Raw genomic sequence first — 20,599 nt, 5'->3', positions numbered from 1 at the left:
CTGAGTCCAGTGTGTACATACTAGTTGATCACAGAATGTCATGTGAGGTCTCAAATGAAAGCCAGTGTCACACTAGTCATTAATATAGTTGTGAAAAGTATGTGTGAATGCTATGTCAGAAGTTCTGTCTATATACTGAAAATGTGTTTTTAAAATCTGTGTCAAGATATTAGTCACTAGCAAAGGTGAAAAAAAAAAAAATACAGGTTTTTCCCTCCAACCAGGAGGTAAGGAACATATATCTCTCTGTTGGGATGTAAACTATGCATTGTAAACTAACACAATGGATGCCCATTTCCATCCAAAGTCAGATGTTAACTAAGAGATGTGAAGTCAACAGGAGAGATGCATGCAGAAGAACAAGCGGGGGGGGGGGGGGGGAGTTGTCCTGTTCATGAGTAAAGACAGTGAACTTTGTGAGTATTTCTAGAAGGCAAAGACGATAACCCTGTTATCCTGCACCTATGAAAGTGGAGTCTCCTCCAGCCTTGGTTGAAAGTGCTGCAGAGAATTTTGGGTGAGAGAAACTTATTTAGACAGGAGGTTAACCGGTTAGCTAATCTGAGTCTCTAGAAAGCGTATTAAGATTTTGATTTATATAGAACTATTGGTTTCCAATCTTTTGACTCAAGATCTCCTGGATCTCTAGTCTTTGATGATAAACTTATTCTTGTTGCCACCATATATCGGAGTGCTTTGGTGTAAAGCAGAGTTCTGGTCCTAAGCTGAGTCATACAAGCTGGCACCTGCTGTTTCTTTGGGAACAGGACACCTGGTATTTCTGAGAGTGTTCAACAAATAAAGAACTGGACACTACATGGAATGCTTGGAGAGAGCTCAGGGGTTGGTGTGGGTCATTCACTAACTGGTACCGAGGGAGCAAGGCTGGCAGGGGCCTGGAGGTAGCTCTTGCTTTGCCAGAGGCTGGTGGATTCAGGGAACTGGTTCAGAGCAGGCACAGACAAGGCTGCCTCATGCTAAGGGTTGCTTGTGGTGAGATGCCTCACAACCCTGGAGAGTGTCACATTTATGAACTATCAATGGAAGTTTTACTCCTTGTTTACAAGTTGTATGGAATGACACTGCTTGGACTCCTCCTATTGTGCCCTGAGGGATATTTTAGATCACAGTTATGAACAAAAATACAGAATCACAGAAATGCGGGGCTGGAAGGGAGTTTGAGAGGTCATCAGCTCAACGCCCTGTGCTAAGGTAGGACCAAGTAAACCTAGACGACTCCTGACAGGTGTTCGTCCAACTTGTTCTTATAAACCTCCAATGATGGAGGTCCACAGCCTCCCTTGAAAGCCTGTCCAAGAGTTAAGCTATCCATAGAGTTAGAAAGTCCCCTCCTCCCTCAATATCCAACCTAGATCGCCCTTGCTACAGATTAAGCCCATTACTTCTTGTCCTACCTTCAGTGGACATGGAGAACAATTGATCACTGTGTCCTCTTTATAAACAGCTCTAAACTATTTCAACAGTTACCAAGTTCCCCCTCAGTCTTTCACAAGACTAAACATGCCCAGTTTTTTTTAACCTTTCCTCATAAGTCAGGTTTTCTAAACCTTTCGTCATTTGTGTTGCTTTGGCGTCCTCTAGAAAAGATGTGGACAAATTGCAGGGAGTCCAAAGTGTGGTGCCCAGAACTGGACACGGTACTCCAGCCGAAGCCTCAGCAGTGCTGAGTAGAATGGGACAGTTATCTGCTGTGTCTTACATACAACACTCCTGTTAAAACACCCCAGAATGATATTAGCCTTTTACAACTGCATCACATTGTTGACTCATTCAATTTGTGATCCACTATAACCCCCCAGATCCTTTTCAGCAGACCTATCCAGTTATACCCCATTGTATAGTTGCACATTTGACCTTTTCTTCCTAAGCAAAATACTCTGCACAGTTCTTTATTGAATTTCATCATGTTGATTTCAGACCAAGTTCTCCCATTTGTCAAGGTAGTTTTGAATTATAATCCTGTCCTCCAAAGCATTAGCAACCCCTCCCAGTTTGGTGTCATATACAAATTTGTATAATACTAGTCTCCACTCCATTATCTAAGTCATTAATGAAAATATTGAGTAGAAGCAGACCCATGACTGACCCTTGTGGGATCCCACTAGGTACTCCCCTCCAGTTTGACAATGAGACATTGATAACTACTCGGAGTACAGTCTTTCATCCAGTTTTTCACCTACAGTACTTTACTCTCTAGATCACATTTCCCTAGTTTGGTTACAAGAATGTCATACGGGACTGTCAAAAGCCTTTCTAAAAATCAAGTTTATGTGTACAACTTACCCCCATCCACTAGCTCAGTAGCTCTGTCAAAGAAGACTTGTTCTTGACAGACCCAGGCTGGCTATTACTTAAAACCATATCATCATCTAGGTCAGTGGCTCTCAACTTTTCCAGACCACCATACTCCTTTCAGGAGTCTGATTTGTCTTGTGTACCCCCAAGTTTCACCTCACTTAAAAACTACTTGCTTACAAAATCAGACATAAAACACACAGACGTGCCACAGCACACAGTTATTAAAAAATTGCGTACCTTCTCATTTTTACCATATAATCAAATATTGACATTCCAATTGATTTATTGTACTTACATTTCAGTGTATAGTATATAGGGCAATATAAACAAGTCATTGTCTGTATGAAATTTTAGTTTGTACTGACTTCACTGGTGCTTTTTATGTAGCCTGTTGTAAAACTACGTAGATATCTAGATGAGTTGATATCTCATCCCCTGGAAGACCTCAGCATATCCCCTGGGAGTATGCATACTCCTGGTTGAGAACCACTGCTCTAGGTGCTGATCTTGTAGCCAACCTGGAGCATTGAAAGTCTAAGTCATAATCTATGCAACTATTTGGCATGAACCAAGAGTCTGCAGTATTCATGTGTAACTTTAGTTGAGACAAGTGCTCAGGATAAAAAGGTTCATTCCTTTTCCACAATATTTGTTGTGATATATGCTTAAGCTTTAAAAAAGAGCTTTGAAACTCCCACAGACACATTCATTTCCCTTAGCCCATCTACACTGTGCTTTACTTCTTTTTATTATTTCATTTCTAGCACTGGGACCTTAACTAGTCTAGTACAGACAAGAATTCTTCTCAATGAGGTTGCAGTAGGAGAAAGAAGAAATAAAATGGTCCATCAGGAAGACTGCTAGAACCCAGATAGCACCATCCATAATCCAGGCTATTACCAGCACATCACATCTTGTGATGGCAGACAGTGTCAGAGAGCTGTGGAACTCAGAGTAAACAGAGGGCTAGTTTGGTGAACAGTCTCTTATCAGTGATGATGAAGTTTAAATTTTAAAGTGCTTACTTGGAGCTCAGCTGCATCTTTGGATAGCTCCACAATCTTCTTCTGAAGGCCATCTGTATCCAAGGCATTCCTAATATTCTGATCAAAATGCAAACTCTTAGACATAGCAAAGAAGAGTTACCAAATACACCTCTACCTCAGTATAACACTGTCCTCGGGAGCCAAAAAAAATCTTACTGCGTTATATTGAACTTGCTTTGAGTGCGCAGCCCCGCCCCTCCTGGAGCACTGCTTTACCGTGTTATAGCCAAATTCGTGTTATATCGGGTCATGTTATATTGAGGTAGTGGTGTACTATTTTGGATGAGCTGGCGAGAGAGACGGGTAGTAAGATTTCCTCCTCTCAAATCACTCCTTACTGACTGGCCCCTCCAAAATACTCCAACAGGGGATGAGGAAGAGAGAGATGGTCAATATCCCCACACCATGCAAACCCTGCCTCCTTCTCCCCCCCAAACCCCCAACACCCCTGTGGCCTTATAATGTGAACACTTACAGTGTCAACTGCATAGAAACCAAACCGGCTCGCTCTGGCTGCCTGCTGCCCAGCAACACTGATCTTTCCAGCGCTGATGTACTTTTATTGGCACTATCTCTATGCCAACACAATCCTGAGTTTTGCTTTATTCAGGAAATATACCATAAACTCACCCCATTCAAGGCACTTGGATCAGGTTCCCACACAGTACCACCCCCATCACTCCCCAGAAGCTTTAGGCAGCTCTTGAAAAAGACAGTACACTTTGGAGCAATTCCTAGACTGTAACCTGTCTAGGCACACCCAAGCTAGCTTTAATTTACCAACCTATGAATAGCAGGGAAGCCGTGGCAGCATATGCCCACCTGGTACTCTGGGTACATACTCAGGTGACTAACCTGCGCCAAAGTTTGTGCTGCTATGGTTTCGCTATTGTTAGTACTTACAGTAGCTACACTGAAGCTACTGTGGGTCGGTCTACACGTGCTGCAATCACACATACCCCTGCATGCCTCCCTCCCCTGCAGTGTTAGCCATCACACATTATGCATATAATATAGTTTTGGGAAGTTATATTAATGTATTATGCTCTTCCCACAATTCCTGTCACCCACGTCAAGTATCCCACAACACTTTACAAAGTTGACTTTAGCATTAGGCAATAGGAAGCCTGTAAAAGCCAAGACACATGAATGTCCTAGCACAGCTTGGGATGTAACTCTACTCTCAATGAGTTTGGAATGTGGTATCTAGAACAGAGATAAGGAAAGGTACAGAACAACAAAATAAGGAACTGATGAGTTGGATCTTCAGTGCTTTTTAAACTTGAAACAGCCATAATGTAAATGGTTTCGGTTTGCATCTTCTGCATAAGGCGAACATGCTGCAAGAGAAGATTAGCTTCACAGAAGGATGATAAGTACGTCTTCTTTTTAGATCGTCCATTTTTGTTTTTAAGACAATACATTTGGCTGAGTTTGCTTATTTGGTCTCTTGAATATTTCTCATAGTGAGCCACAAGTATAGTCAATCAATTGGCTATACTATTAATTAACATCATGGACATACTCAGAGGTTTGCAACTGACTGGACAAGTGACGTGTTTTGGAAGTTCTATTGATGGGCCTGGTGAAATAGCACAGGACAGAGTTCTCTGGCTCAGAGATATTTCTTCTGTTTGTTGCACTGTCTTCTTGTGGGTCATTAGTCCCTATGGCATGTTCTTCTCTCCCTTGGTGTGTTTTCTAACACACACACACACCATACTTTTCAAGAAATAGAATATTTTATAACAATATACTTTACTTATAATGAAATATTAACTACCTTTGTCTTGATCTTAATATTTCCCTCCAATCAGATACAACAGCAACCATTTTAAAATGAGAGTGTCACAAACACACTCTACTGTTCCCCAAAAGACACCATTAAGCCATGATCAATTATGCAGACTTTTGGGAGGTCTCAACATAAATAGGTCACAGCCAGTGACAGACATATTGATGGACAGAAGATCCAGATCTTAGTTGAGTGGTGAAATAGAAGTGCCTGTTATGGGCAAGAGTTTAGATGGACACTATTTCAGTGTTTGGGCTATCTGGAGTTGACATCTTTGGATCCTCCATAGTAGGGAACCACCACCACTGCTCTCCCCCAACCAAACCTTATTCTCCCTCATCTGCTGGATGAATCTGAAATGTAATGCATCTTGGAGACTCATGACTCACTACGAAGTTTCTGTTGTAGAACATAACCAGTGTTGCTATGTAATAGCTCAGGCTTGAAATAATAGAAAAATTCTATTCCTCACATGCTCAGTTTAACTAGAGGAATACACGTACCTGTAAAGTTTATATATACTGTACCTCTTCCTGAAGAGAAGAAATTTTGATGATGAGAGACTGATTCTCTTTTTCCTGGTTAAAAGAGAATACAGGAAGAGTCAGCTTGCCATGTTTTAAAGGTAGTATTGTTTATAATAGTCATAGGATACTATCAAATTACTTGGGTGACCTTAGTTTCAAAGCTACTCTGCCTTGATCTGGTGAACCACTAAGTTAAGGAGCCACAAAAAAGTGAGATGGCTAGAATGACGCTAGATGATGTTCGCATTGTTGGAATAGTGCAACATAATAATGAACACTGTGACTAATATCATAGTCTACTAAAGGATGTGGCATATGCAACATTTGCTGTAGTTTCCTGTAATAAGGTGAAAAGTGTAGCAGGCATCTTCATATTGTTTTTTCCCCCCATGTCCCCCCACAATTCAAGGAGTGGAGTCCCTTTTTCGGTTGCACAATGAAACTTTAGTAGTTCTAGTCTATATCTACAGGCATCATGCAGCATCAGGAGAACTTAACTGACCAGTGCTCCTCACTCAGCATTATGGGGGAATTCATACCTCTGGAGGTCCAGAAAAAGACCTGAGCACCACTAAAGAAGGACTTAGATCTCATACTAGCTATCTGCAAGAATCTCTCTCTCTCGGGGAACCAGAGAATGCCAATCTAAATTGCAGACTCCACAAGAGCATAGAGCACTAGAATTACTAGAGGAACATCAACCGATTTAAAGACAGGTGTGGCTACAGATTACAACACCAAACATTCTGTAAATTTAGTTGAATGCAAGACCAGAGGATTTTTTAAGTGCAGATAGGGACAGTTGTAAGTATTTCTTAATGATTTACTTCACTATAAGGCTTGAAATTATAAAACCTTCCATCTGAGGATCTCAAAGTGCTTTATGAACATTAATGAATCACACCTCAACATTTTAGAGAGGTATTACTCAGATTATACAGGTGGGCTAGTGAAGTTTCTTCTCACACCAGTTTTATATGGGTATAATTCTACTGACTTCAGTGTATGTTAAAGGAGAATTGGGCCCCAACTGTTTTGCCCAAGGTCCATACAAAAAGTGTCAGCAGAGCCAGGCATTCCCAATACCCACTGCGGTGCCTTAAAAGGTTAGCCTTCCTCAACAATATCCATTCCAGACAGTATTATAGAGTATTACATGGAGCAATAAAGCTGCAAACAAAAGTTTATTTCAGTTGTGCCCCAAATTGAGAGGTTGTAAAAAGGCAGTTAACGTATCAGAGGCAAAGAGAGAGTTTTATTTCCAAAGCTACATGAACTACCAGCCATATTAAGGGAACATAATTTCCTGATTTTATAATGGTAGGCAGCTCATTCCTTCAGTACAGCTTCTTACTTTTATATATTATCAGAAGACCTACTAGCTGTTTATGCTGGGTCACAATATTGCATCTCTTCTCTTCTGAGATGGTCAGGCTAATTTTCATTTCTTCCAGTTCCTCCTTTAATGATTTTGCTCTTATAACAGACTGCTGGGCACTGCAGAAAGAAGAATCCAGCAAAGCCACAGGCATTAGATTTTTAAAGCTTATTATGTACATAGTATTTTTGGACACAATAAGAGCCCCCGGGGACTCATCCTTGTTGGCACGCTTTAAGGCAGACAGCAAGAATCTGCCAGTTGAGTTAGGTTTAAGCTTGCACTTTGGGCTAAGGAATGACCTTCTATGGAATTTTTCATTCCTGTCTATTTCAGCATCCCCCTGCCATGCCACCAGGGCCTCTGCTGCATCTGTTATCTTCATTCAGCCAAGGAATAGTCCATGGACTGCCCCTGAGCACTTACAGGCTTGCTCTTGGATCACATCTAACTTATAATCAAGTGCGTAACTAGTTACAAGCAGAGTCTGTTTTAAGTGTTTGTTAGTTTCCATGATCACTTTCCATGATCACTAACAATGTTTTGTTCCTGCCAGAGGCCTATGGTGAGAGTCATTTTCCTGTAATATTATTTCGCAATGTTGATGGGATCACCTAGCTGGGCATGTGTACGTGGTGTGGCCACAACCCCTTCCTGTTATCTATATGCAAACAGGACGTCCCCAAGTACATTGCTGATATATGGCCATTACCACTTCTTGCAACAAAGCCCGATGCCAAGTCTGTTCACATATCTATTCAAGTGATACCACCATAGGACTTAATCACATCAGCTACGCCATCAGGGACTCATTCACCTGCACATCTACCAATGTGATATATACCATCATGTGCCAGCAATGCCCCTCTGCCATATACATTGGCCAAACCGGGTAGTCTCTACGCAAAAGAATAAATGGACACAAATCTGACATCAGGAATCATAACATTCAAAAACCAGTAAGAGAACATTAAGTCTGTTACTGAGTGACCAGAGGTTGAAGTGGCAATTTTGCAATAGAAAAGCTTCAAAAACAGACTCCAACAAGAAACTACTGAACTAGAATTAATTTGCAAACTAGATACCATTAACTTGGGCTTGAATAGAGACTGGGAGTGGCTGGACATGGACACACCCCCAGAACCCCGACCAGGGGTATTCTATCTGCTACCCAAGATCCATAAACCCGGAAACCCTGTACGCCCCATCATCTCAGGCATTGGCACTCTTACAGCAGGATTATCTGGTTATTTGGACTCTCTCCTCAGATCCTATGCTACCAGCACTCCCAGCTATCTTCGAGACACCACCGACTTCCTGAGGAAACTACAATGCATTGGTGTTCTTCCTGAAAACACCATCCTGGCCACTATGGATATAGAAGCACTTTACACCAATATTCCACATGAGGATGGACTACAAGCTGTCAGGAACAGTATCCCTGATGAGGCCACAGCACGCCTGGTGGCTGAGCTTTGTGACTTTGTCCTCACCCACAACCACTTCAGATTTGGGGACAACTTATACCTTCAAGTCAGTGGCACTGCTATGGGTACCCGCATGGCCCCACAGTATGCCAACATCTATATGGCTGACTTAGAACAACGCTTCCTCAGCTCTCGTCCCCTAGTGCCCCTCCTCTACTTGTGCTACATTGATGACATCTTCATCATATGGACCCATGGAAAGGAGGCCCTTGAAGAATTCCACCTGGACTTCAACAATTTCCACCCCACCATCAACCTCAGCCTGGACCAGTCCACACAAGAGATCCACTTCCTGGACACTACAGTGCAAATAAGTGATGGTCACAAACACCACCCTATACCGGAAACCTACAGACCGCTATATGTACCTACATGCCTCCAGCTTCCATCCAAGACACATCACACGATCCATTGTCTACAGCCAAGCCCTAAGATACAACCGTATTTGCTCCAACCCCTCAGACAGAGACAAACACCTACAAGATCTTTATCAAGCATTTGTGAGACTACAATACCCACCTGGGGAAGTGAGGAAACAGATTGACAGAGCAAGACGGGTACCCAGAAATCACCTACTACAGGACAGGCCCAACAAGGACAATAACAGAACACCACTGGCCATCACATACAGCCCCCAGCTAAAACCTCTCCAATGCATTATCCACAATCTACAACCTATCCTGGAAAATGATCCCTCACTCTCACAGACCTTGGGAGGCAGGCCAGTCCTCGCTTACAGACAACCCCCAACCTGAAGCAAATACTCACCAGCAACTACACACCACACCACAGAAACACCAACCCAGGAACCAATTCCTGTAGCAAACCTCGTTGCCTACTCTGTCCCCATATCTACTCTGGCGACACCATCAGAGGACCCAACCACATCAGCCACACCATCAAGGGCTCATTCACCTGCACATCCACTAATGTTATATATGCCATCATGTGCCAGCAATGCCCCTCTGCCATGTACATTGGCCAAACCGGACAGTCCCTCCGCAAAAGAATAAATGGACACAAATCAGACATCAGGAATGGTAACATACATAAGCCAGTAAGTGAACACTTCAATCTCCCTGGTCATTCTATTACAGATTTAAAAGTCACTATTCTTGAACAAAAAAACTTCAGAAACAGACTTCAAAGAGAAACAGCAGAACTAAAATTCATTTGCAAATTTAACACCATTAATCTGAGCTTGAATAGGGACTGGGAGTGGCTGACTCATTACAAAAGCAGCTTTTCCTCTCCTGGAATTGACACCTCCTCATCTATTATTGGGAGTGGACTACATCCACCCCGATTGAACTGGCCCTGTCAACACTGGTTCTCCACTTGCGAAGTAACTCCCTGCTCTCCATGGGTCAGTATATAATGCCTGCATCTGTAACTTTCACTCTATGCATCTGAAGAAGTGAGGCTTTTACCCATGAAAGCTTATGTCTTTAAAGTGCCACCAGACTCCTTGTTGTTTTTGTAGATACAGACTAACATGGCTACCCCCTGATACTTGGGAGTGGCTGGGTCATTACACAAATTGAATCTATTTCCCCCATGTTAAGTATCCTCACATCTTCTTGTGAACGGTCTGGAATGGGCCATCTTGATTATCACTACAAAAGTTTTTTTTCCTCCTGATAATAGCTCATCTTAATTAATTAGCCTTTTAGAGTTGGTAGGGCAACTTCCACCTTTTCATGTTCTCTGTATGTATATATATCTTCTTACTATATGTTCCATTCTATGCATCTGATGAAGTGGGCTGTAGCCCACAAAAGCTTATGCTCAAATAAATTTGTTAGTCTCTAAGGTGCCAAAAGTACTCCTGTTCTTTTTGCGGATACAGACTAACAGCTGCTACTCTGAAACCTACCACTTTGAAGGTCTTTCAGGCTCTGTCCTCTCTGTGGAAGTACCAGAGAGAGGACTCAGACCTACAAAAATCCTAGAATTCGGCAAAGTCCCAGTCTCCAGAACTAATGAGAGCCACAAAACCCGCTCTTGGTTGACAACTAACCCTAAAAAAATTCCCCGAGCTGCCCAAATTTCTACCTCTGGGCACACACACTGCTGCCTCGCTGTAGGTGTCCGGACACCTAAGCCCCAGCCCAGTACAATCTGCAAACTGAAAAAAATAGGCAGAGGGGTATCTTTTGTGTCGATGGGGTCCAATATATTTGGCATGCGTGGAACATGCTTCACGGTACCCAGAATGGCTGAGAGGGGTGGTACTTTTAGTCCACTAGTTAGGATTCCCACATCTTGGGTGGGAAACCCCAGTTCAGATTCTCCCCACTGATAATCAGAAGGGATTTGTACAGGGGGTTCCTCACCTCTCAGGCCATTGGACTATGGCATATAATGTAGGTCATATTCTGATGTAGGTCATATTGAAGTTATTCTACTTCAAAAATAATTTAAAATATTAATTGGGCCAGAGAGAGTGAGAATCACTCTAGAGTCCAGTGGTTAGGCACTCACTTAAGAGGTGAGATGACCCCTGTTCAAATCCCTTCTTCAGGCAGAGGGGGGGAAACTGAACCAGGATCTTCCACATCTCAGTTAAGTATATGAACCACTGAGCTAAAGTGAGATTCTCTTTTCCCACCTCCCCCTTCTCTTCTCCCGCCTCCCATGCCCATCAGGTCCATTTTGTGTTGTGTTCAACAGGCACCTAATTTTCTTGGGAAAAGAGGGGGGAAGCTTAGGCATCTAAGCTGCCTGAATCCAAGAGAGGGATTCTGGATTGCAGAGATCGGTTCCTAACCCCATGAGAAGGGCAGGGCTTAGAAAACACCACCTTTTGCCAGCTTTTCCCATTAGCTAGCTTAGGCAGCTATGTGCCTCATGTGCTGGCTTTTGTGAATTTCATTCTTTAGGTGCCTACCTCTTCCTCTTCATTGTATAGGGAGCCAAGGCACCTAACTCAGGCTTTGTGGTTCTCACTGTTCCAGTGGTTTCCCAGGCACCTAAGAGTCAGGCGTTGTGACGCTTAGCATCACAACGCTCATCTCCCGTTGCTGATCTGGGCCAAGCTACCTGGATTTCCCCCAAAGGCACTGAGACTGAGACAGCATGGTAGGGTGGGCATAAACTTCTAGGACTAACATTTAATCACGGAGCCTTTAACGACAAAGAGTCAAGCCAAACACTGAACTAAGAAAAACAGGAGGGGATCCCCATTTCTTCCTCCTCCTCAGTGACTTATTAGATAGATTAATGGGAACCACTTTTTCCAATTTTATAGAATAAACATGAGGTCCAGCATGGGGAGTTTTTGCAAAGTTGGTCACCACTTCCAGACAGCAGGAGTTAAAAATTACTGAACTTGTGCTGAAAGCGTTCCACCTTTTTACTTGATTATTTAGATCCTCATTGTCCTCCATTAGCCTATTATTGGTATCCTCCAATGCTTCAACTGCCATCTTTAGTTTGCAGTTCTCCTCTTGAAGTTTCTGATTCTTGAACTGAAGGTCTGCTACACAGGTAATCAAGTCAGATGTCTCCCTGTATTCAATAAAGAACAATCATAATTTCATGTTCTTCTCAGTATGCGTCTTCCAACAAGGTAAAATGTGAATAGAAGAATTGTGTTCAGGCAAGTTTTAAGTTGGTAGGCAATTGCTCTATTCTGATGCTACCACAACATCCCCAAATCAAGGCCTTGAACCTACAAAAAACACTTATGAATAACTTTACAGATGTAATAATCCCATTAATGGGGCCATATTCAATGGGCAAGTGTTCACGGGATAAAAAGGTGCGAGTGTGATAGTCACTTTCTCATAAGAAGTCACTGGCAACTAGTATATAATCTCCCCCACTCCCCCATTGAAAGCCTCTGGTTAGCACAAGCTATATTTCTAAAAATTGATAGAAGTGAAAATTTCAAAGCTAGATATGTGCCTAAACTGGAACCTCAGAGGAGTACACCATTTTGAATGTTTTTTGTATAGTGAATTGAATGCAAAATCATGATTTTTAAGAGCACTATAAATATCAAGATGCTGTTCATCAGTGAAACCCAAACATTAGTTAAAAAACCAACAGAACTAAGGGCTGGGTGGTGGGCACCCTTTGAGCTCAGACCCTAAACACGCTACTTTTTATATGAATTAATATCAGACTTTGAAAGAACTTGAACAAAATTTCCACTGTTAATTCTTATCAGTGAACACTAGCAAACTAAAGCTGAATTAGCAAAATTTCTGTATAGCAAATGGTATAAGAGGAATTAGCATACGTTACAAGCAGGCACATGAACAGCAGTTGATAAGTTAAGCCAAGTTCTGTATAGAACTTTAAACACTGGTTTTATTCTTAACAAGGGCTGTGTAACTGGGTTTTTGCAAGTCCAAAGAGGCTCTATCAACCAGAGGTTCTCAAAGTGGGGGGCACAGAATGTATCCAGGAAGGGGGGCACGTGAGAAGTTTGGGGGGGACCCCCCAAAAAAAACCTTACTGTGCACGTTCAGAGCTGGGTGGCCAGAGAGTAGTGGCTATTGGCTGAGCAGACAAAGAAGGGGGCACGATCAAATAAGTTTGAGAACAACTGCTAGAAACAGTGCAATGAATGCACTTTGATCCCATCATCCATTTTTTTCAGAAGAGAGTTTAGGCCTATTAGAGAAAACAACTGTATTAGGTTTAAGAAAAGCATTGTATGACTAAAACTTACAGGTCTCCTTTGGACACATCTCCACCTAAGGCCTCTAAACTTCCTGATGTAATGTTTATCCTAGCAGGAGTCTTTTTTGCTGAAAGAGATTTTTCCAGTTTTAGTTTAAGGAAAAAAAAAAAAGTCAAGTATTCCTGAGTAAGAATGAAATATTCCACACCTGTTAGAATGCTCTCATGCAATTTAAACACAGAATCTTCTGTATTTGTCGTTGTCTCCTTAGTGGTATCTTCCCTGAAACAAGTATACCATGAGGTTACTCAAAATAGATTCACTCTAGCCTACCTACACAGCCTGTAGTTGACACTCATTCTATTAAAATACATTCAAGTTCCTTGCTATATACATCCCTGATAATCTATTCCTACTCCTTAAGATATAGTGTGACCTTTAATTTCTTACTGACTTTAAAAAAAAAAAAAACCCACACTATGCAGGAAGATGTGTGGTGAAAAGCCACCCTGTGGTCACTATCAGTTGTACGATTCCCGGATGCTAACGTACGCCCTGCATATTAACACTGCAAACCGGACAAGCTATTCTTACTATCTTATCTTTATAAAAAACATTTTGTGAAATTAGAAGACAAATTTCTATTACCATTTTCTTTTACAGTCTTCAATCCACTCTTTCATGATAGCATGGTATGTTTCCAGGTCCATCGAGATGTCCCTTTTATCAGGATCAAGCATGTTGCACAGCTCTTCAAGACCACTGTCTTCTGACCCCCGACTAGTTGTATGTCTCAGATAATCAACTATCTTGGAAACGGCTACTTTTCCTTAAAAATATAATCAGTCTTTGTACTCGATTTTAAAAGTCAAGACAATTTTGTATAGGCAATAAATTGTAATACGGTGATTGGAATACATACATAGCATCCTTGAATCTGTGCTGTAGTATGTCTAAGTGACTTGTGATGCTCTAGACCAGCTACTGGCTAGAAAAATTCTAGTGTGACATGGAGAGGCAGAAGCCAGGAGAAAATTTAGGATTAAGAGTTTCAGAGCTAAAAAAAAAAGGGGGGGAGGAGGGAGATTTCTGAGGTGAAACCGGGCCCCCAAAGCAATATTTCTCTAGACAATAATGAGGTGGGATTTTAAGCCACTAACACCAACACTGCCTCCTTAAAAAGGGAAAGCACATAGAATAAAAGACTAACTTTCATTTATTAGACAATTATATCAAGAGCTAGCAGGAAAATGGCAAGTTACCCCCTCCCCTCATTAAAATAAATACATCAAATTTCAACCAAAATGAAGATTTTCCCACAAACATTGTACAAAAAAGTACAAGTAGCTCTAAATACAATGACAAGAAGGCAAGCTGAGACGTCTAAGAAAAGAATCCTATCACTTCACTGACATGGTTATAGTTTGCATTTCTATGTCACCTTTCAGAGGATCTCAAAGTGTTTTACAAACATTCTTTGCCTCAAGTAGGCAATTGTCCTTGTTTTACAGATAGGAAACAGAGAGAGAGAGACTAGGTGACTAACTGTGCCATCCTAGGTTTTTTGTGGGAAGGTCAGGAGAGTACCAGATCCCCAAATGACCAGTCCTTTGATTTAGCCAGGAGGCCACCCTCTCTCTATACGTACCAGACAGATTATATTTTCTTAAGAAGAGATTCTAGTAAGACCTAACGCTTGAAATTCACTGAGCAAAAAACAGAGTAAATGTGTGTGGGGGGGGGAAAAGTTAAGACACCTCTGCGTTCTGTGTCACATGCACAGAAGATAGTGGTCAACAAGTCTTCTTCGCAGATCAAGCTCACATCATAGGTGTTGTCAGCGTTATTCGCCCATGATAGTCTCCATCCTATGGGGGATAAATACATTATACTACATCTAATTCTCAGTTACCATGGACCTACTTCCAACTACATTTTTGTTTTTAACAACAGCATAAATTTACATGACATTCCCAGGGGTGTTGTAACCTAAACAACAGGCCTTTGATCATACAGCTAACACAAGGCAGACCCCTGCACTTGTGCAGAGATCCATTGAAGTCAACTAGACCTTCCCACGCATTATAATTTGCAGGCTTGGGAACTAAATATGGCTATGCTATAGACTTTATATACAGGGATGGAGTGTATGGAAGTAGAAGATTCTAGACTAGATCTTTATAAAGGGAAAAAAACGGGATTGGTAGGCTTCCTTAGACCAAATGCCCCCCTCAGTGTAGTGTTTCAGGTCTTTTTAAAGAATTAGGTTCAATCATTTGAGACAGCCATCATTAGGCAACCTAATGTTTAGGGTTGGTGAAAAGAAAGCTGAATACTTTTAAGTGTTTATTGGAATTGTTTACCTCTTTCACTCAAAGATAGTCTCTTCACCACTGGAGATTGGAACGCAAAACATTCTGCCTTTTGGACTGCTGTTAAGAAAGGCAAGTTTGGACTTGATGTAAGGTAGTTATCCTTACAAGTCAAGTCTTTACATTCGACATTGGAAGCTGCAGATAGTTGACCCATACGGATGTTAGCCTCTCCACTTTTGAGAAGGGGTGGAGAACTCTCAACTTGGCACATTGGTAGCCATGACTTTCTGGTCTTCTCTTTATTTTTACCAATTGAATAGGTTGCACTGCCAGTGTGGAAGTCAGACGTGCATCGTCTGTGGCCTGCAGCCTGCGGACATGGTGAGAAAATATTGTCACTACTGGGGCTTAGGAAATATGGCCCAGTAGCCTCATGACTTTTAAAGGTCCTTTTCTTCAATATCTCCTCTAAGTTTTTCTTGATATTAGTCTGTGGGCTGTCAAAGTTCCTAGACTGAAACTTTGGGATCTGTAAAGCAGGATTAGAGATTTGGTCCATCATCTGGATAGTCTTGATTTTTCGGCAAATGCTGTCCACTGGGTTATGATGACGTTTGTTAGTTACATTTTCAGAAGACATCATTGATTTCTGTTTGAAAAGTATCTGAACGAGAGAGAGAGTGAACACAAAAGTCAGAAATATTGATTAAACATTCTTTGCAGCAGTCGGTATTTAATAGGCAGTCTATACAAAACAGGAGCTAGTGATTGTCTGAAAACTCTTGGATAACATTTGAGTATTTTCTTGTAAGTCTTAATTCATCTAACTTGAAAATAATTAAAGAACTCAAGCTGGTTAGAGGGGAAAAAGGAAAAGAAATTCATCCCTTTTTTAAAATCAAGATTTAAAGAAGTTTGACTAACTTTATGGTTTTAAAAATAAAGTAGCATTTTTCTAGGTTTTTATTTCCACAAATTGAAGTCTTATTAAAGTTTCGATCTTTCGTTAGAGTTGTTTTATTTACATATTAGGGCACATTTGCACTTTCCATATAAGCACAAGGCCAAGGGACTAAAAGGAAGAACAGTTATCCAGGAATTTACATAAACTGCCTTTTATACTCTCTAGACATTATGAACTTCTGCTTTCGTCCAGTAGCATGTCCAACAATTGCAGGCAAAACAACTGCAGTTGTACTAGTCTTTTGACTTCTTGAACTGGTATTTATAGCAAGTTCTTAATATCAGCCTGCAACACCAAGTTCCATGAATTTTAAATGGGGTGTTTTCACAAAACAACACTTAGTTTTAAGTTTGCCAATGTTCAAAGCCACCTTGTTCTGGTACCACGTGAAATGAAAGAGGGGCCCAGGATTAGCATTTTACTGGGCCAACCAAACAAACTGCCCACTCACAGACACCACCACAATTGCTACATTACTGTGCTCTGAGCTATCTTAAAGCTTTTGAAGAGGTTGGTAAGATGCTTCTTTGAAAGGACTCCACATTTAAAAGGACTCATTTTACATAAAAGTTATGTTTGGGGGAACCAGAGATCTTTCCCTCCTAATCTTCTCCTGCATAAAGGAAACAAACACAGCTATTTTTTTTTAAATTCTAGTGATCAGTTTGTAGATCTTTATATTGATTTGTTTTCAGTGTTATTGTCAAGAGAAATAGATTGTTTACAAACAAAACCACCCCCACCCCAATACACACACTTCTTTGTTGAGAAAGTGAAAGTTAAGACTTGTCCTTTTCATTCCTTGTCTAACCAAATAAGGGGACACTGGGCTTTGCGTGGGCTAAAAAGGTGGCTCCAATTTGAGCATCTGATTGGACTTCTTTGTATCATTCACTAATCTATTTATTGGTATTCTCTCTTCTCCAGACTAAGCAGTCCCAATCTTCCCAGCTTCTCTTTATAGGAAAACTCACCTCTGCCACTATGGTCTTGTCTACCCTAGCATCTCTCCCCACCACCCCCAGCAATTCCCCAGTGGTAGCACCAGTAGAAATAAGAGTGCGGACAAGGCATCAGCCACCAACTGTGTTTTTATCATTAAACTATTTAGACCTGAACAGGGTTAGATGACCAATACCGGCAGTGGCCGGAGCCCTGTTTGTTAGAACTCCAGTCAACGTCAATGAAACTATAGTAGCAACAGCAGGAAACTTGTATTAATGAAGACTAGCGTACACAGCCTAATGTGCCCTCCTTTGGGCAGTTACTATTTCTTCTCTGGCTGTAGGTCCGTACTTCAAGATGGAGGTTTAACTTTCAGCTTGAGGAGACATACCTGTGCTAGCTCTGATCAAGCTAGCATGCTAAAAAAATAGCACCTTGCCATGGTGACAGGTGGGCCCAGCTGTGACAAGCATGTATCCATGAGAGGATACTAGGTGTATACGCCGAGCGACAACCCTCCCCCCCACACACAGTGCCATGGCTATATTCTATTTTTAGCATGCTAACTCAATCCGAGCTAGTGTTAGTATGTTTGCTTGAGCTGGGAATCATATCCTCATCTTGAAGCCTACACATACCCAGACTCCCTTCCAATGCCTTCTCAGACACCATAATGGTATCCTTGCACAACACCAGCAGATTTCTCTTATTGATTGCAAAATTCCATTTGCCTCCAAGAATTAAAGATCATTAGTGTAAGCGATAGGAATTCAGACAAGTTTAAAGTAAATAAGCAGATCCGCTGTTTCATAAATCAACCAGGGTGTTATAATATTGAAGCTGTTTGAAAAGTTCAGGGTAAACCCATTATAAAAGGTTATGTTTAGGGTAAAGTTTTCCAGCATTGAAGAGAGAGGTGCAGGAATAATCTGTATAGTAGGGGTGCTGAGAGCCATTGAACCAAACTGTAAACCCTGGATAGGGTAGAAGTCACTTCAAGCCAGCACCAGCACCTATGATCTAAAGTATCTAGGCTTAAAGGTTCTGGCTTAACAACCTTGCAGACTGAAGCCGTCTGCCCACAGAACAGCTACGGTGTGGAAAGCAGCAGAACAAACTTCCCCTGTGCTGCCCAACCAATCTGCCTCAACCCTTGCCTCAGAGGGACCATCTCAAAATGCAAGATTTTCAAGGGAGCCTGAACAGCTTTGGGGTCAACTCCCATTGAAAGTCATTCTTTACTTGTTAGCCATTTTAAATACTCAAAAATGGAGTGTTGTCTTAAGAGTTACAACAGCTCTATAATGTTGAGCGACTTTATCCAAATACGAGAGGCAGGAATCCTATTAAATGTGTGTCTTGTACAGGGCTGCCACTAGCTAGCTTTACACATTTCAATTTAGTGACAGCCAAAAGCTGCTTTACAGCATATTGAAATAGATCTTATTACCAACAAGTGACACATTCAGAAGACAAACTATTCCATTTCTGCTACAGTAGCAGATATTTTAGTGGGGAAATAATAAGCTACTGAAGCATTATTTTCTGCTACCATTAAATGGTTCAGAATTTACTGCATACATATAAACAATCCTTTAGCCTTAAAAGCAACACCACATTTTAAGCCCAAAATGTTACAGAGTGCTACATAGCCGTGACAACCAAGACATCACTTAAAACATCTTGGGGGCACTTTTACTCCCCTTGACTAAACCAGTTTGAAACACACCCCAAAAAGTTATTTTTCTAAGACTGATTAATATAATTTGTATTTTTTACACTAGCTGATATGCAACCTTTTAGCAGAATATTTCAAAAAGAACCTAAAGCTACCATGGTTTTGATGAAAAGTAATACAAATACAGCTCTTGAATCTATACTTGATTTCAAGAGGTTTACTCAAGAGACAGGATCCTGCATTTTCCTATTGTTTTAACAAGAAGTTTTTAGAAGCTACAAACAAATCTTTCCATCTTCATGCCATGATTGCCCTATGTTGTCAAATATTGGCAATACACTCTTTTGTAAGGAGACAAGATTAAAAACATTAGTTATATCTAAATCACCCATTAAGAATATTGAATTTGCAAGCAGATAAAATCAAACCAGAAGGAAAGGGATCTAACCATCCTAATCTTGACAATGTCCTGTTTAAGTCTCATTTCATAACAGCCCTCATAGAAATCCTTTTGAATAGCTCCTACTTACTATTACATATAAAGGGAAGGAAAAATTCTACTCTGCTTCTTTTAAAACCTGAGCAGGGCAACAGAATCCATTTTAACTATCCCACTAATAAAGGCTAAGTGGGATGATTATGATTGTTTTCTAGCAATACATTTAAATGGCTAAATACAGCAAACCCCTTTGATAAAAATCAGTTTCAAAGACACACCTGCTACTGTCTGCAGTTCACTCTCAGTGGTTAATAAGTTTGATTAGGTTTGTACCATGTATCAATTTCCCACTCTGTGGCCCTTGCTTTACTTCCAAGTGCTTCATTCCCCTACTAAATGAATCCTTTTGACCTTCTCACTCTTTCCTACAGCATTTTACTGCCTTAGGCAGCCCTTAGCTTTGAATCAATGATGAAAAGAACAAAATAAGCCACTGTAGTCTGTGATCCTCTGATAATGGTTCCTGCAGCTGTAAGGAACTTGGGCAGAGTGTATAATTTGAGATCTGCACAACTCACCCCATAGTTTTCACCTTTCAACCAGGTGACTCTTGTTGGCAGTTTGAATGAGCCTGGAGACTGCTCAAGAAATCCTCTTGCATTTTGAGATGGTCCCTCTGAGGCAAAGGTTGAAGGACATTGGTTGGGCAGCAGGGGGGAAGGGGGAAGTTTGCTCTGCTGCTTTCCACACCATAGCTGTTCTGTGGGCAGAAGGTTTCAGTCAGCAGGGTTGTTAAGCCAGTACCTTTTGTGAGCACTAACTGCACAAGCATAACCTAACATGAATGTTATGGCATTTCAGGTGCTTGCACTATGACTAAGCTGAAAAGGAGTGCTTTATTACAGGGGTTCCCAACCCTTTTTTCCCTGAGGCCCTGTGCAGCTGCAATAGGCACTGCAGCCCACTATTAGCATGGAGTTGTCCAGATGGAAACAGAGAAGCACTGCCAAGTCCGGGTCCTGGGGGGGGGGGGGCTGTGTAGCTAATACTCCAGGGGGTCTGACAGCCCTGGA

General features: G+C 41.4%; 1 protein-coding gene across 4 annotated transcripts in view; it reads right to left on the bottom strand.

The window, feature by feature from the left end:
* IRAG2 (inositol 1,4,5-triphosphate receptor associated 2) overlaps positions 1-19,924 on the bottom strand; it is a 65,274-nt gene extending 45,350 nt beyond the window's left edge. Inside the window, exons 1-10 of one of the 4 annotated variants that reach the window (XM_065568861.1) lie at positions 19,805-19,924; positions 15,549-16,164; positions 14,943-15,053; positions 13,834-14,014; positions 13,394-13,467; positions 13,234-13,312; positions 11,904-12,062; positions 7,067-7,184; positions 5,688-5,738; positions 3,345-3,422 (exon numbers count right to left, since the gene is read on the bottom strand). In XM_065568861.1, coding sequence (XP_065424933.1) covers positions 3,345-3,422; positions 5,688-5,738; positions 7,067-7,184; positions 11,904-12,062; positions 13,234-13,312; positions 13,394-13,467; positions 13,834-14,014; positions 14,943-15,053; positions 15,549-16,143 — 1,446 coding nt within the window. In that variant the 5' untranslated portion in view covers positions 16,144-16,164; positions 19,805-19,924. Of the gene's footprint in view, positions 1-3,344; positions 3,423-5,687; positions 5,739-7,066; positions 7,185-11,903; positions 12,063-13,233; positions 13,313-13,393; positions 13,468-13,833; positions 14,015-14,942; positions 15,054-15,548; positions 16,165-19,535; positions 19,739-19,804 lie in introns of those variants that run through there. The other 3 variants (XM_065568853.1, XM_065568851.1, XM_065568867.1) reach the window with 3 other exon arrangements.
* Between the last annotated feature and the right edge of the window lie 675 nt (positions 19,925-20,599).

Source organism: Chrysemys picta, chromosome 1, assembly GCF_011386835.1.
Source record: "Chrysemys picta bellii isolate R12L10 chromosome 1, ASM1138683v2, whole genome shotgun sequence".
NCBI lineage: Eukaryota > Metazoa > Chordata > Testudines > Emydidae > Chrysemys > Chrysemys picta.
Note: the sequence above shows the minus strand (reverse complement) of the source record. Positions and strands in the feature narration are given on the sequence as shown.